Raw genomic sequence first — 16,613 nt, forward strand, 5'->3', positions numbered from 1 at the left:
TGTTGTAAATGGGGTTTTTATTTGCCATTAACTTGACTCACCTTAGTCACTCATACAGCAATTGTGATTTTTCTCTGCTAGGCTATGTGAGACTTAGATCCCTGAAAGAGATGCGTCTGTGTAGCTCAGGGCTTGCTTGACTTTTCTCAGCCGAGACACAAATGAGGCTGTCCTGAAACTGTCCCAGTGTTTTTCGGTCTGCCGTTATTTTAATAAGAAGTCTCAAACGGAAGCTAAAGCCACAACTGTTGTGTATCACTTGGTAAAAAAGGTATCTCTGTCACTTTCAGGTGGTCGCGTGAAGCTTTTATGAAAAACCCCTCCTAAAGTTTGGTTTATCTCCCTGTCACAGCGAGGCAGCAGGAAGAAAAACTCAAAGACCCTGTTCTTTCATCCGTTACCAAAAAAACACTTATTTGCTGCCAACCCAGAGCCTACCCTGGAAGCAGAGGGACTGAGATGGAATAATGTGCTAATCGGGATGGACACTGCAGGCCATGTGCACTTTGCACGGTGTGGAGCAGGGGGGGACCTGGACGGTCAGTGTCTCGGCAGGTATCCAAGGGCTCTGGGAGAACCTGTTCGGTTGGTCCAGCGGAGCCAGTAACCAGCTGGTTTGGCGAATTAAGAGTGGGAATGGGAATCTGTAAGCACACTGGCGCTCCAGGACCGGGACTGCCCAACTGTGATTTAGAGGTACCACTTCACCTGTAAGCATCTAGGAGGTACACCCTGAGGAAACTCACACATTGCAGGGAGACGGCAGTATCAACTGCCAAAGCACTGTGCCACGCGGGCGCCGTTCATTCGTGTCCCGGTGAACACGGCGCAGGAGCTCTGGGACTCTGATGATTAACAGTCTCCAGGCTTCAGAGACTGGAGAGGGGAGAGAAAACCCACTGGCCTCTCCAGGGGTCTGTTCCATTGCCGCCCAGCACATGGAAACAGGCAATAGAGACAGTCACTTGTTTTTTCACCTGCCAATGCTTTACAGGGAGTGGTGAATTCCTTTCTGCAACTGGCAAGTAATACAATCAACATGAAATTCTTGTGCAGTTTTTTTAGCATCACAATCAGTAACATCCTCGGCATGTATTTATCTCATGTATTAATAATTTTATATCATGGGAATATTCATCTTAATTATGGCTGTCCATTTCCGACAGCATCTTCCAACCATGACCACACATACAGTACGTAAAGCAGGATTATAAATCATTTTGATGCTTCTACTCTCCAGTGTTGTGCAATGGATATATGTGTTCCCATAATTCACAACTCTTAAACAGTATATAATGCTGGAAGATATTCTTTTTATACTCGGGCTTAGTAATGTGTTTAAAAAGTTAATTTAACAGTTCTAAAAGCTTAACAGTTTATACAGAAAAACATGAGAAACAGGAAACACAAAATACTTTTTTAGGTGTTCACATCATACGTCGAACATTACCTGTTTTTATGACGGTGTTTACTAATCATTTGCTATAGTGCACAACTTTTTTTTAAATTAATTTACATGTCACAACAGACTATTCTCTTTCAGGGTGATATAGCGGTCTTCCGATTGAATAAACGCACTATTCGTAATGCACTCTTGCGCGTGAAAAAATAGCACTGTAAAGACAAGCTGAAGATTAAAGTCTAACGTATCAATATGCTCGACACGATCTATCAAAATAGAAAGCGTTCTGAGGCCAAACTTAGTACTCTGCTGCCATCCAGTGGCGGGCAGCTGTAGTACATCATCGGGAACTCGACACTAGAACAACAGATGAGCCTTGACAGCGAAGACGTTTGTAGCACACAGGGCTCGATTTCACCAGTCCTGGCTTGACTTCTGCTTGATGAACCTCAATGACAGGTAGTAGAAAACCATGAAGGCCACGCAGATAGCAAGGAGGACAAGGTAGCAGGAGTACAGCGGGTTCGAGCTCATGCTCATGGCTTTCACCACCTGTGCAAACACACAGTCAGTGTTTAGGATTGTGTTATTTTTTTGAATATCTATTTAATAAATGCACCTCAAAAAGTACGATGGAAATCTTACTTCACATTTAATCATGGTTAACATACAGCTCCTAAAAAGTCCTTGAAACATCCTCTGATTCACATAGAAATATCACTGGTGTGACAGGCTCTTATTGGCCACAGTGTGTAGCTCCAAGTAGGTAGTTAACTCACTTCAAGCCCGTCAATGTTGAGAGAGAAGTTTCCTATGGCCACTTGATACTGCTGCCCAGTGAACTGGACCTGTAGCATCCCCTCGAAACCCCAACGCATGAAGGAGATGTAGGAGAACCAGGATGCCACTGTGGGAGAGAATGAGAACGTGATTGAATATTCAGGACATTCACATCCTGTCCATGTCCACTATAATATAGCACCCAGCAAGGAGCAGCTGGGTGAGCTCCTGGGATCAATAAGATACCAACTACCAAATGAGCCAGAATGTCCTTCTCTCATTTTAAAGTGCGTTTTATGTTTTATTAGTAAATTACTCTCATTAATTATAAAAATATACGTATATATAAAATTGGTTTTTATAGAAATATTAATTATATATAAAAATGATTTTAAAAAATTACCCCCCCAGCATCAGGCACATCTTAAGTAGGAGGAATTACATACTCCACAAGATATATTCAATCCTGTCCCATCCCATTAATCCAGCAGAGATTCAGTCCAGGGAATTCATTCCTCTTCTTTACTCCGAGCCATTAAAAACTCAGAGAATGAATATTGGACCCAAGAACACTGGTTGTGTTTTTAAGGCCTCTCTGTGAATGGCTGAGATCTGGGGGTTGCGCAAACCACAGAAGGGGAGAATGTCTGGCCCCTGCTCCTCACGCCCACCCCCACGTTGCCTGAAGACAGTCTGTGAGACTGCAGGCTCTCTTTGGCAAGCCAGCCTATTCTAAAACAGCGCTTGAGACAAGAAGTTGTCAGAGTTTCAGTGAAAGGCCCTGTCAGGGTGCCGTGGTTTGCCGGGAGACACGGGGACTGTAAGGAGCCTCTGACCTGCCCACATGTTCTCCAGGCTGATGACAAATCCACCGGTGAGGTAGAAGACAGTGAAGAAGGCATTGCCCATGAAGGAGGAGGTCTGAAGAGTAGGTAGGAGTGCGGCCACCCACAGGGCCATGGCCCGGCTGCAGTACACCACCAGCCACACCAGCATGAAGTTCATCAGGAAGGGCCCTGGCTGGGGGTTCAGGCCAGCTAGCCAGTAGATAGGCACGGCGTACACCACAGTGAAGGCACAGTGCTCAGGCAGCTCCCCTATTACCTGCGCACAGTGGAAACAGAACTGCGTTCTTGAAACATTCTTCACCACACTGTGTTATCTGCTTCTCAAGCAGCATCTCAGACTGCTTCCTGAGTTATAAAAAAATGGCCAATGACACATGGATCTCTGCTCTCTGGAAAGTTTCTGCCTGCTGTCACGATACTGGAACTGAATGATAATGTAACACAAACCAGGTTTTTCTTCTCCATAATTTAGCTGTTAACAGTTTGCATGAATGGCTAGCCAATTGATAGAGAAGAACACTTCAAATTAAAAACAAAATGCTTGTAATATCTAAAAAAAGCTAATGCCAAAAACAAAATCCAAAGTCCAGATGTCACTACTCATTACTGACGTGCGATAATTGATGTGGTGTTCCAGCCAAGTTTCGTGTTGGAAAATATGTTTTCCCAGCAAACCTGATGTGGTGCTATACTGGCCTCCAGTGGAGGGAAAGCATAAATCGAGGCATTTTTAAGTGGTGGGAAGAAAGAACAGCAGTCTTTCTGAATGCAGAGGTCATTCATTCTGCAAGGGGTATATTTTTGAAAAATAGTTTCTGGTTGCTCCTTCCCTAAGCTTATGTGTGAAGTATAATATAGTGACTTATTTGTATTATGATGTTAACAATACAATATAATATTTAAGCCTCTCTTGTGCTTTTTGAGTGAGATAAGTTTGGTTTGGAGTCCAGTTCTCCATGGTTCATGCACCTGAGTCTCCTGCACATGGGCATCCCAAGCTCTGAATAAAGCTTAAAGACATAACACACATCCATGCTGTTGATGCAGCTATTAGAAAGTACAAGCAGAGAAGCTACTGTATGTGTGTGCACAGAACCTTTTTTACATTTAAAAAAGTGAGCAAGAATGAAAAAAAAATATTTTCAGGAAATAGCTTTTTTAAATATAAATCAATTATTTTCTTTAAGATGTAAAGCTTTATTTTTGTGTTTGTGGCTAAATATCCACACTTTCCTACATCCAGTGTCAGCTGTGTCTTATACTTCTGGACCACCTGGAGTGGAGTTCCCCTTTATCTCTGCAGCCATAGACTCTCTCACTTTCTGATCATATTCTCATTAACTCTGGTGAGCACATCTGCCTCTCAATGACCATATTTGTTTCATCTTTCTGGCATTTACTCTGCAGGGGGCAAACTTTAACAACAGAGCCTACTAGTCACAAAAGACACAGTCATCTTGCCCACAGACCTGACCCTGACAGTTTGAGCCCTGAAGTACCTGTTCTCTGGAAAACATTCATCCACATTCTGCAAAAATGTCTCTTTTCAGTTTCCATCATCATACTGTGTTTATTGAAAGAATGACTCTATTCTCATGGCCCTCCTTGCAAATTTAATGTTATACAGTACTGAGAAATACAATCTAACAAGAGCCAAGACACATTTACTGTTGTCTAATAGAAATATTCAGTATAAAACGTAAATACCTTTGCAAAGAAATATGCAGTGACCGAGTACATTCCATCCTCCAGTTCATGGAAAATCATTGCTCTTTCTGAATGACCTGTTAAAGTGGATTTAATCAAATATCAGAATATAGAATTGGGATTGGAAAGCATATAAGCCTAAAATGAAAGGACCCACTGGATACAACTGATGTTGTGATCCTCGTAGATTATAATCATGCAGTCCAGGTACAATACCATAGGACTACTTGTTTATGCTTAAAAAAGTGAAGCATTACTTCCTTAATGCCTTTCCTTATACTGTGTGTGGAGTTCTGGGAGCTGTCACTCACACTTGGCAATGACATCCAGCACCACAGCAAAGGGGGTGAGCGCTCCAATCATGTAGAGAAGAGACACTGTGTCCTGGACGGACAGCCGGGACGTTCCAGCCCCGAAGTACAGGAACCCTATCAGCAGGGACATCAGCAGAGCTTCCAGGCCATGGATCAGCAGTGTGGCCAAGTCCCGGAAATCATTGGACACCTGGCGTCTGGACAGAGAAGAACGGGGAAAGAGAGGGACAGAGAGAGGAGAAGATGAGGAGAGGTTAGAAGAGGGTGAAAGACACAGAGGGTAGAGAGATAAGGTAGGTGGAGTTGGTAAAAAATTACCTGGAATTGCAATAATGAGAAGGGGGAAACTCTTTCACTCACTTATAAGGCTGTAATAGTGACATACTTCGCTTACACCCGAAGGAGGCTCCACATTGTGTTTTCTTTCTTCTCTTTTCAGCATGGAATAAACCTATTACTTGTTCCATAGAGACATACTGTATTTAATGACCACCTGCTAGGGTCTGCTTCCTAAATATTTATAATTGCTATGTTCACTTTCCTTTGTTGTGAACAAAAGGTTTTCATATGGAAACACAATTTGTCACATTGATTGAAATGGAGGTACACACACCAATGTCATGCTGCGGCTTGTATGCAACAAGATGGGGGCTCCTCTTGTGCCAGTGCAGTGAGAGGACAGGGAGAGGGGACCGTACCTCAACAGGATGGAGAACTGCTGCAGGCCTCCTGGCAACTTGTCTTTCTGCTTGGACACGGTGATGACCTCCTCATGGGACTGTGAGGGAGAGCTGTCAATCACAACACAAACACTAATGGGGTCTTGTTGCTGAGGTTATCTAGTTTAGATTCACCATCCATCTTCCTTGGTGGGTCAATCCTGTGTGCCTAGATCTTTGCTGGCACTAGAGACTTGCAAGCAATGTTTCTACATTTTAGGTCAACAGCTTGGGTGGAATGAAAGGTTCTCCAGGAGCAAGGTTAACAATAGTTCACTGAATAGAAACATATATTGTATATGTGCCTAGAAATTGTGGTTGTTTTCCTTATTTTCCTATTTGTGTTGGTTGTCCCTATTATTTGTCAAGTAATAATAATACTTGATGAAGAAAATACATTTTCTTTTATGTTTTCTAAACTTTTTATTGGACCTTCTACCTGTCTTGCAAATTGCAAATCCTCTTCTGCTGCATCACAAAAGCAGCACAATGGGACACAGCTAGGACAACCAAACTTTTAATTGTACAGATGTTGTGTTGGACAGACAGCAGATGTGAGTGAGACTGTTCCCAGGCGGTGCATTGGTACCTAGGGCCGTCCTCGGCTTGGCTGGCCTCCGCTGGTTTCCAGATGAAGTCGTCAGTTCCCTTCACCTTCTCCCAGAACAGGGTAGCCAGCATGCTGGCTTTGTCGCGACACTCTGACTCCTGTTCCACACTGCGGCGGTCTATACTGATCAGGTCCACTGTGTAGGCAGGGTTAGAGAGATGGTGACTGTAAGTATTGTACACACGAGTGTAACTCCTGGCACAGTCGGGACATTAAAGTTAATCCTTCCCTCTGTGACAATGGTATATTTTGACTGTAAGAGCTGTCTTCAAATTCTGCAGATTTCAAGGAATAAATATATACTCCAAGCTGTCTTAAAATTCTGCAGATTTCAAGGAATATACTCCAACAGGACACGACGTACAGCCAGTGTAATGATTCATGGATTCCTGTGATTTGACAAAGTTTGGTCTTCACTCTAACAGCACAAAATCCTTAATGGCTTTTGGCAGTCTGCCAAATATGTCTTACAGATTTTATTATTGTTTATGAAAAGTATATGATTTAAAGTACAGATGCTGGCGGATTATGGCAACCTTTATGGATGTCCTATGGAATGGTGCTAAATGTCTCAGCTACCGCAGCATGACCCAGGCAACCAGACTTGCCGTAGAAGTCAGAGGGGTTGCAGTATCGGGGACAGGGGTACCCCAGTGCGGTGAAGTACTGCACCATGTCTTGTGCTGCTCCGCAGTACACTGTCGAGCCCGAAGACAGCAGCACCACCAGGTCAAAGAGCTGGAAGATGTCAGACCGTGGCTGGTGAACAGACAGTAGCACCAATCGGTTGCCCCTGGCCAACCGCGAAAGTGTCATCACCAGGTTGTGGGCAGTGAAACTGTCTAGGCCAGAGGTGGGCTCATCCAGAATCAGTATTCCTGTAGGAAGAGCACATACATGTTTATTAGATACTGCTTTCTCTGAAGGAAATTACCAGAGAATCCTAAAACATTATGTGATCGTCCACCCTCAAAATAGTCTCACAATTAGCTCACATTCTGAAATTAGATTTCTACTGCCTTGCTGGTTTCCATTTTCTTTTTCTTTATTCCAGAATTTCAAACAAATCTACAAGGAGGTATACTGAAACTCCCACTATAAGCCATTGTGAGAGTAGAAAATGTAGCCTGGAAAACCTTGTGGGGAGTCTCCTCTCGGGACTGGCACCTGGAGCAGTGCTCACCTGGGTTCCAGAGCAGCTGCACGCCGATACTGACCCTCCGCCTCTCTCCCCCGGACACTCCCCGCACGTACTCGTTCCCCACTCGTGTGTGGGCACACTGCCGCAGTCGTAACTCCGCAATCACGTCATCCACCTGCGGGGACACATTGTAACGTCGTGGCCTATTATCACTGTCAGGAAGAGCCCCACAGTGAGTATTTCACCATTTAGTTCTGTCTGTATAAGGATTCCTGGATTAAAGGGCAATGGAGAATAACACATACTGTATATGCCATGGCATTTTCATTGTGACTAAGGCATGATTATGACTGATTAATCATTCGTTCTTAAAAAAGCTTTGAAAACCACAGGAAGTTCTTGATTTGCACTAGGGATGTTTTTCTAAAATAAATGCTGCGAAATTCAAAGAAGTGTAAAGTAAATAAAATATTTTTTCCCAAAAAAATGCCTTTCCCTCAGCCAGGAGAGTTATGCTAAGTAAACTTTTAATATATTTAAAACTTTTAAAATGTTTCAAATCTACATTGAATTAAATCATTAGGAACAAAACACCCAAGAATTATGTGTATTGGAAATGTTTATTGAGTGTTTTAGTCATAGTGAATTTATCTTAACCAGCTTGACTGAGGACCAGTCTCCTGGCCAGTGGACGCCCCTGTGGAATGAGGAATGACTGAAGGGCAGCTGCAGAGGTGGAGATGGGGTGTTTATGTTTTTTATGTTTGGTGCTATATACCTGTTGTCTAAAACAAATGCTGTGTAATTCAAAAACCATAAATGAATTAATTAGAATGTATTAATTAGCCTTGTCTTCAATGGGGCTGGTTTCAGATGGAGAGTATGACCTTCCCCCATTTCTGGGGCCACCAACAACTTTTCAGCTTCTAGTTTCCAACTTTCCAATTTGAATGCTGGTGAGTTCCTCACGTCACCAATCTTCCTGCTGATAGAGGTGACAATGGTGCACAGAGCTGTAGAGGCAAAGGCCGTTGTGTTTTGGTCTCAGAGTGCTCTCAGCATTTTGTGTTTGCTAAACTGCCTTTCAGCTTGCTCCCTGAATGGAGCGTGGCGGTGCACGGTACACGGCCCACCCTGTGGTCTCGCTGTCTCTGGGAGAAGTGTGCTGGGAGCCGCAGCTTGGCCACGAAGGCCAGGGTCTCGCGGACGGTGAGGTGGGGCAGCAGCCGGTCGTCCTGCCGCACGTGCGCAATGCTCTTCTTCACCAGCTGAGGGGTGCAAGGCCGCTCATTCACCAGGATCTCCCCCGACTTCACCGTCCCGCCCTCGTCCCGGCAGGTGATAATGTCCAGCAGTGAAGTCTTCCCGCAGCCTGGGGAGGTGGGAAAGCACAACTTAAAACTCAAAACAATTATTTTGGAAGGTTAGGAAATAGAAAAATGGAAATATATTGACCAAGACAACTCAATCAGCTTTGTAGTACATGCTGTATTTGAGACAAGGGGAATAAGGAAGTTTGGGTTTATTAATGTAAACTTCTAAATATTGATATGATTAAGAGAACCTTATGTTCAGGCAAAATGCACATTCATGTCTGAACCACCATTCCCAGAAGGCTATGTGGAATGGATAGCTACCATCAGTAGGAGTCCATTTTAAACTATCACCTGACCAGCTGAAAAAGGTGATTTTTAAAAAACAAAAAGTGCACTTTTTTTTGGATAGTTTAATTTATCCTGTGTGCAACATCACTAGAGGGAAAAGGATCAACTGACTGAGAACTATCAACTGACCAACCGAGAAATACCAACCGACTGAGTACCTGGAACTGTGAGTAACTTTGGATGAATTTTCAAGATAGTCTCAGAGACAGGCTTGTATGTTTGAGAATTGTGATAAGAGTCTGAATGTTTTTGAAGCTGTTTAGCAGCCTAGCAGCCTATGGGTAGTAAGGGACATCTAGATAGCAGCTCAAAAAGAAGCTAGGTTTTGGTATATTTTGTTTTGTTAGTTTCTTTGCATTGTGAGTTGCTCTAATTTTTACTTTATGGATGTGTTTGTCTGTTTTCCTTGGCCCACCTGTATTAAATATAGCATTATGGCATGCCAAACCTGGGGTGCTACAAAATAGAAATTGTGGGGGAAAAGTGTTTCTCATATATATAGAGTATATGTAAATAGTCTGACACTTCCTAAGTAAAAATATAAAATAAAGCCTTCCAAAACATACGTAACTACCATATTACCTCATGAGATCCCCACCCTCTTTCGGAAGTGACACAAGTGCTGGTTGTGATTTACCTGAGCTTCCAATGATGGCCAACATCTGGCCACTCCTCACTTTAAGGTTGAGGTTCTGGATGGCCATCTGTTTACCCTCCTTGAGCTCCCATGGCATCTTAAACTCCGCCAGCTTCTCGTACCATGGGATCTGAGCTGCAGTGTCCACCTGGTCAAGTGACACCAAGGACAGCTTACACCTGACCCTCTGCTCTGCACTTCAGCGTGGTACTGTCAGCGTGGTACTCACATAATACAATACAAATAATAACAACCACAGCTGTGTTAGGATAACCCAGCTACAAAGGTAAGATGGATTTATGAATATGTATTCAACTCAACACAGGTGAAGACTGACAGTAAACAAAATACACGTGAAGGAAAATATAACAATACATTTTCCATAATAACAAAAACAGACTATACAAAATAAGACTCAAGCATGTCCAGTATAATGTTTTTACTTCCTGAAATTTTTTGAAAGAGTAAAAAGAGAAAAAGCATTCTGCTTCGGTTTATGAGAGGGAATAATATTGCAACAGCAGCCCAGTTAATGATTTAGAGTTCTGGCAAGTGTCGGAGAGACGGGCATTCCTTTTACCTCAAAGTGCAGGTCTCTGACCTCCAGTACATTTTGGTCTCCACTGTATGTAAAATACAGGCTGCTGTCTTCATCTGGGGATGAGAATAGACGCTCCCTGTGTTTCTAAAGAAAAATCCGAAAGAAGGGATGTTAGGGCAGGACTAGAGTATGTCTTCTCACTTGGGGTTTCCCAAACACATACTATCTCCATAGTAACCACTAGAGAGTTTTAAAGGTGTGAAGTCGAAACCTGCAAAGGAATAGAGAGGATTAAAAGGAAACGAGTCTGTCGTTGAGGGAAGGGGGAGGTGCAATCCTTTCCCTTTCTCTCAGCGACAGACTCATTTCCTTCTGATCCTCTCTAGTCATTTGCAGGTTTCGACTTCACACCTCTCCTCACCTCTCTCGACTTCGCACCACCTGCGTGCCCACTCTGCCTGCTTTTTTGAATGTCTTAGTCACTTGTGTTTTAATTTATTATTTATACTTTTTGAAAAAACTTCATGTAAATAAATTTTAAGTTAAACAAATGTACCAAATTAACTAATAACAATGTTTTTTTGGGCCCAAAACGTGACAGAGAAAACGTGATTAAAAGAGGAATAGCACTGATTTGTAAGAACAACAAAGCAGGCAGCAGGTGAACTAACAATACCTGTGATAAGTGGGTAATGAAGTCCATCACTTGAGGACCGATGATTGCAAGAAAGAGAATGGAAAAGATAACAATCTACCACAGTACCAGCAAAAAGAAGAAACAGAAATGCTGACAGATTTCAAATGATAATGAGAAAGGTAAAGGAACAGACGCTTGCTCTTACTTACTTCGTGAGGTGTACCAGCGGTGAAAGATCCATTAGATGTGGGGATGCACTCTATAGACATTACTGCAGAAGAACTCCAATAGCGGCCTATGAGTCTGGTGTCCTCATACTCACAGTATTCACATAGACACTGAACTGTAGCAACAGCACTTGCCTCACTTTCAGTGTGACATGAAATAAAGACTTTATACCAGGTGCGCTTTCTCTTTATAGAGTGAGGACCAAAGGTTCCATCTGATAACAACTTTTAGCGTTTATTTATCATGCCAGACGCAGACAGGATTTTGTAATATTATGTGACGAGCCATTTGAGCTCCGGAGCTGCTGTGAACAGTTCTACTTTAGTGTAATTAATCTAAATATGAATAATGAATATTGAGTCTTGGTGGGGGGACTCCTTTTAAAGAATCATTCAAACAATTTTCAGACAGGACAAAGCAGAAGAAAGCCAGCCTGATGTCTACTGCCTGTCCCTCCTGCTGTCTTAGCGTCAGCCAGATCTCCTACACTGTCAGGTAAGGAGTCAGGAATCTCTCCCTGTCCACTATACCTCTGTGCTACATTTACAGAGCTTAGGACTTAAAAATGCAAAGCTGTTCATTTAAATGAGCCACAGAAAACAAACTTCTTTGACTATTAGAACTAAAAGAGTATTTCTACCCTGGAATTATCTTTAACTGGTAGAATTACTTAGTGTTTACATATAAATTATTTTAACATGATAGACTTGTTCAAATTTTAATAGTCATTAATAAGCCTTCATAACATGTGTCTAGGTTTTGATATTGATATTAAAGTGCTTAGACATTTAATAATGTCTTAGACATTTAATATGTCTTAATTGTGTGTTCTGACCTTTCCATGTAAGGAGAAAATAAAACTTGACTTCTGTAGAATTACTGTATGCACATCGAAATTGGTTTTTACTGTATGTTTGATTATATCTCTCTTCTGTAGTGAGCGAATGGGCCCATGGTGGGAGATTCTGTCCCACAGAAAGAAGTGGACTCGCCAGATCCTCAAGGATGTGTCCTTCCATGTGGACAGTGGGCAGATCATGGGCATCCTTGGCAATTCTGGTGGGTATTGTCAACGCTGGGTTGAAACACACCTGGGTTCTCTGCTTTCTTTCTTTCTGCTGGATTTCTTGCTAGAAATTTCAATTTGCAGAGCTTTCTTTCATCGGACCATTTTGTACTAAATCTACTTTTACTTTAAATTTAGATTTCAGTGTTGCAGCCAAGCCAGAAAAATGATACATATAATTAATAAATGATCAAGTTATAGGTTTATTCCATGCTGAAAAAAAGAAGAAAGAGAACACAACGTTTCGGCCGTGGAGCCTTCTTCAGGTCACCTGAAGAAGGCTCCACGGCCGAAACGTTGTGTTCTCTTTCTTCTTTTTTTCAGCATGGAATAAACCTATAATTTGTTCCTAGCAGCCTATGCATGCTGACGCAGCTCCCCACCTGAATTAATAAATGATGTTCCCTGGCATCTCTGACTTGTTTCTGCAGCCAAGACAGGCAACTCACCAGTCAAGGTTGTCAGAGGTATTGAAGGGCGTTTTCCACTCTGATTACTATACCATGCAGAATGTTCCCTCAACTGTGTCTCCTGTGTGCTGGTGCTACAGGCTCGGGAAAGACCACCCTGTTGGATGCAATTTCGGGACGCATTGGTAGCACAGGGACCTTGCAGGGAGACGTGTACCTCAATGGACAGACACTGAAAAGGGACCAGTTTCAGGACTGCTTCTCTTATGTGCTGCAGGTCTGTCTATGTTAGACTACTAGTACAACAAGTGGCCTGGGGCTATTTGAAAAAACATTTTGCACTGTGCGATCATGGTACTAAATATTTTTTAAATGAGTTTGCAAGACTTTTTCCATTGTAATCATTTTCTTGGAGAACTGTATTGGGGACCTCTTTGTTTAAATCAGATATTGCTTTCTGGTTCATGAAAGCATAACATTCCTCCAATTTACCTCCTCATAGGTCAAGAATACTAACCAATAAAGTAATGTTAGACCAACACTGAGAGTAATCAAGTGTTATAAATAGGTATTAACAATCATCCTGATTTTACTAAGCAGTATTAGTGACATCATCTCATTCCGACTGATTTGATCTTGAAAGATTTAGCATGGGCTGGGATATCAATACACAGCCCTTGGAGCTAGACACAAGAAAGCACAGTCTTCTAGGATTTGGAAGTTTTGGAAACTGATAGAAGACAAGAGTCCACAAAGTGCAACTGACGGATCTGTATAGAAAAGATCTTCATAAATGCTAACAATTTCATTATTCTCAATACACATTTAGCAGATGAACTATTCCACGGTTTCTAAGAAAGCTGAGAATCCGTATACTGTATGTCACTGCCGAAAGTTGAGAATAACTCTGTTATCACTGGTCAATGCTGAATTTAGTAAAGGGGACCCTGCCTTTCAGAAGCAAGGAAAGATTAGCAAGAATTACAGATATTGCTCATAATCTATATTATGAGTTGTTCAAGTGTATCCAGTGGTAAATTAAATAGGCTAGGGTGAAATTCAGCAGTTTTGAATAATCTTTTTCTCCCTAGCAGATAAAATCCACATTATGTGCAAGAGCAAAACATAATCCTGTAATTTCATTTTAAAATAAGCTGCTGAGAAAAAAGGGAGATACGTCATCTCCCAACAGGAAAGTTTGGTTTATATTATCACCTGCTATAAGCTGTTGTTGCAGTAGGGGTGGTACAATTGTACAGTATCTAAAGTGCATAGCACAATGTAACAGGATGATCACACTTTGATATGGCACTAGCCAAGAAAAAGATTGTAAAATAAAAGCCAATTAAAGCAAAAAGTGCTTGAAGTTCATCACAGTTTATCTTGAATATAAAAGTCAGATATCAAAACCATAGTCTCAAACTCCAAGAGAACCAATAAGTAAATTATTAACTAACATTTGATGACACAGAGGGCATGATAACAGTGCTTTAAAAATTGTTTATATGCTTTGTATAAAGTTTAACAAAATTCAGACCTACAAATGTTGTAAAGGTCTGTTGTTGTTGTTACATAATGTTATAAAACCTTTTTTTCAGATCCTTTTAATTTGAGTCTCTGTAATATTTTTTATCATATATTTCTACCGCTGCTAATATGAGTTTGCTCTAATGAATCGCTGCCTGTCATTTTTGCTCTAGAGTGATAACCTGCTGAGCTACCTGACAGTAGAAGAGACTCTGACATACACTGCCCAGCTGTCCCTGCGGAAACACACCACTCTCTCCATCCGCAAAAAGGCAAGGAGACTCTCTCCGCTGGATGGGTTTACACAGCTGAGTTGCCTGAGAAGAGAACGAGAGCAGAAATGTGCAAGCATTCAGTCATTTAATTTATTGATCTGCCCTTGGTTAACACCAGGTCATGAAACAACTTCGGCTCTAAATGTATAAATAAAACAATAGTCAATTGATAGCAAGGAACATGTAAGAAAGAGTCCTGTTCAGAGTGTGGTCTGCTGCAGGTTGGAGCTGTGATGGCAGAGCTGAGCCTGAGCCATGTGGCCCAGAGTGTCATTGGTGGGCGAGTGTTTCCTGGCATTTCGGGGGGCGAGAGGAGAAGAGTGTCCATCGCGAGCCAGCTGTTGCAAGACCCCAGTGAGTGTTACCATGGCACCCTGAGCACGGTCGCCAAACACACACCTACACCCAACCCTTAGAGACAGCAGTGACCAAGCTGGACCTAAGACAAACTGTGGGGCTCTATCTAGTCGTGTGCCCCCATATTTCATGCAGGGTCAGAGACAGATGGCCAAGTTAAAAGTTGAGTGATGACATCGCACGCACAGATAAACTGCGGGAAAACGGGATAATCCCATTAATCTGGGTAATGGAGGTTGAAGAGGGCAGGGTTGTGCCCATAAATAAGAATCTGAACCCCCTCTATGCCTTGCTACTGTATTTCAGTTTCTTGCTGTTTGTAGACTCCCACGTGCAGCTTCTAATTAATGCTGATTTTATTTTTCAGAGATGGAATATAACAATTGATGAGACATATCATGCTAGATATTTTAGGCAAAATGAAACTTTTTTGAAAAGTTGCGGAACCTCTCTTTGCTGGTGTAGTCACTGGAATAGACTTGGATACAGGGGAGATGTAGGGTATCCAGCGGAGGGGCTGGTTATTTCTGGCTCACAGGTGTCTGGCACGAGCTTGTTTCTGGCTGACCTACCAATTCCAGTTAAATTACTTGTATAAAAGTATGCAGTTGATTGTTCGTTGTTAAACAGATGTGGCCTTGGTTATTTTCTCTGACAGTGATAAAATTAAGTGAAAAAATTAAGAGTAACAAGGAATTTCAGACACCAGAGAAATTCAACAACTGAACATAAACACCTATCAGGAAAAACAAAATGCTTTATTTGTCATGCATTGTGTGCCAAACCGATTGAAAATTTGCAGCAGTTAGAAGCACAAAAAAACAAACTTTGAATAGGTTCTTAAAATCAGCAGACATCATTTGATCCCAACTTTGGAAGGAGTTTGTTCATTCATTATCATTTAATTAAATTATTCATTTTATTTATTTTACCTTATTGTACTCGCACTACTTTCTTGCAATTTCACCATATAAATAATCTATATTGTAAATCATCTTGGATAAGGCCACTCAGCTACAACTAAGTAATAGTTTAAAATGTAGTTAGTAAAAACACCAACTATAAATATAAGGTAGGAATCACTAAGCTTGAAGAAACTACTTGCCTAAAGGACTTAAATGTTTTTGTTGACGAAACAACAATGCTGGGAACCACTATGAAATGCATATGTAATGTTAATTTATGCTCTACAAATACCAACTTGAAATCAAGGAATTTTATATTAAAATTGTGTAATGCACCAGAAATATTTAATTTAGATTTTACATTTTGTTGTGTACCATTTTGATCACTGTGTCACAACAAAGATACAACTACTGTGAAAATAGTCCAGAGGAGAGTGACCAGATACATTTCCGAGTTTAAAGGAATGTTGTATTCTGACAAGCCAGAAGGTCTGCATCTTTAAAGTCTCAAACGGATTCAGGTATTCACTATCCTCAAAGACTTTGACAAAGTCAACCCAATAGATACAGTATATTCAGAACCAACAGTGGAAAAGCACACTGATGGATATAAATGAAAACTACAGGATAATTCTTTAAAACTGAGAGCAGGAAGCATCTTTTTATACAAAAGGGTTGAAATCTGCTCCTTTCTGAAGGAGATCCTTGGATTGATTACCTACCTCTTAACTGGACCAAATAGCCTCTTCTTTTTCATGTTATTAGCATGCATTTATTTTCATTATAAAATTATTTTGCGTAGGCCAACTAACATTGCATGATGTACATGAAATACTGAGTAGATT

General features: G+C 41.5%; 2 protein-coding genes across 4 annotated transcripts in view; one reads left to right on the top strand and one right to left on the bottom strand.

The window, feature by feature from the left end:
- On the bottom strand, positions 1-11,399 carry abcg8 (ATP binding cassette subfamily G member 8). The gene is made up of 13 exons (XM_088610225.1): positions 11,210-11,399; positions 10,403-10,507; positions 9,823-9,970; positions 8,655-8,893; positions 7,564-7,696; positions 6,989-7,258; positions 6,360-6,516; positions 5,750-5,842; positions 5,049-5,248; positions 4,738-4,814; positions 3,019-3,286; positions 2,182-2,309; positions 1-1,954 (listed from the first exon to the last, which is right to left on the bottom strand). Exons 1-13 carry the CDS (start codon positions 11,267-11,269, stop codon positions 1,817-1,819), a joined length of 2,016 nt encoding a protein of 671 aa, XP_088466351.1. The 5' UTR covers positions 11,270-11,399; the 3' UTR covers positions 1-1,816.
- abcg5 (ATP binding cassette subfamily G member 5) overlaps positions 10,550-16,613 on the top strand; it is a 13,266-nt gene continuing 7,202 nt past the window's right edge. The window contains exons 1-6 of one of the 3 annotated variants that reach the window (XM_088610224.1): positions 10,550-11,179; positions 11,636-11,723; positions 12,166-12,287; positions 12,845-12,981; positions 14,405-14,503; positions 14,728-14,860. In XM_088610224.1, the coding sequence (XP_088466350.1) occupies positions 11,665-11,723; positions 12,166-12,287; positions 12,845-12,981; positions 14,405-14,503; positions 14,728-14,860 (550 nt within the window). In that variant the 5' untranslated portion in view covers positions 10,550-11,179; positions 11,636-11,664. Of the gene's footprint in view, positions 11,180-11,438; positions 11,724-12,165; positions 12,288-12,844; positions 12,982-14,404; positions 14,504-14,727; positions 14,861-16,613 lie in introns of those variants that run through there. The other 2 variants (XR_015927953.1, XM_088610223.1) reach the window with 2 other exon arrangements.

Source organism: Lepisosteus platostomus, chromosome 17 (genome assembly GCF_059453375.1).
Source record: "Lepisosteus platostomus isolate fLepPlt1 chromosome 17, fLepPlt1.hap1, whole genome shotgun sequence".
Lineage (NCBI taxonomy): Eukaryota > Metazoa > Chordata > Actinopteri > Semionotiformes > Lepisosteidae > Lepisosteus > Lepisosteus platostomus.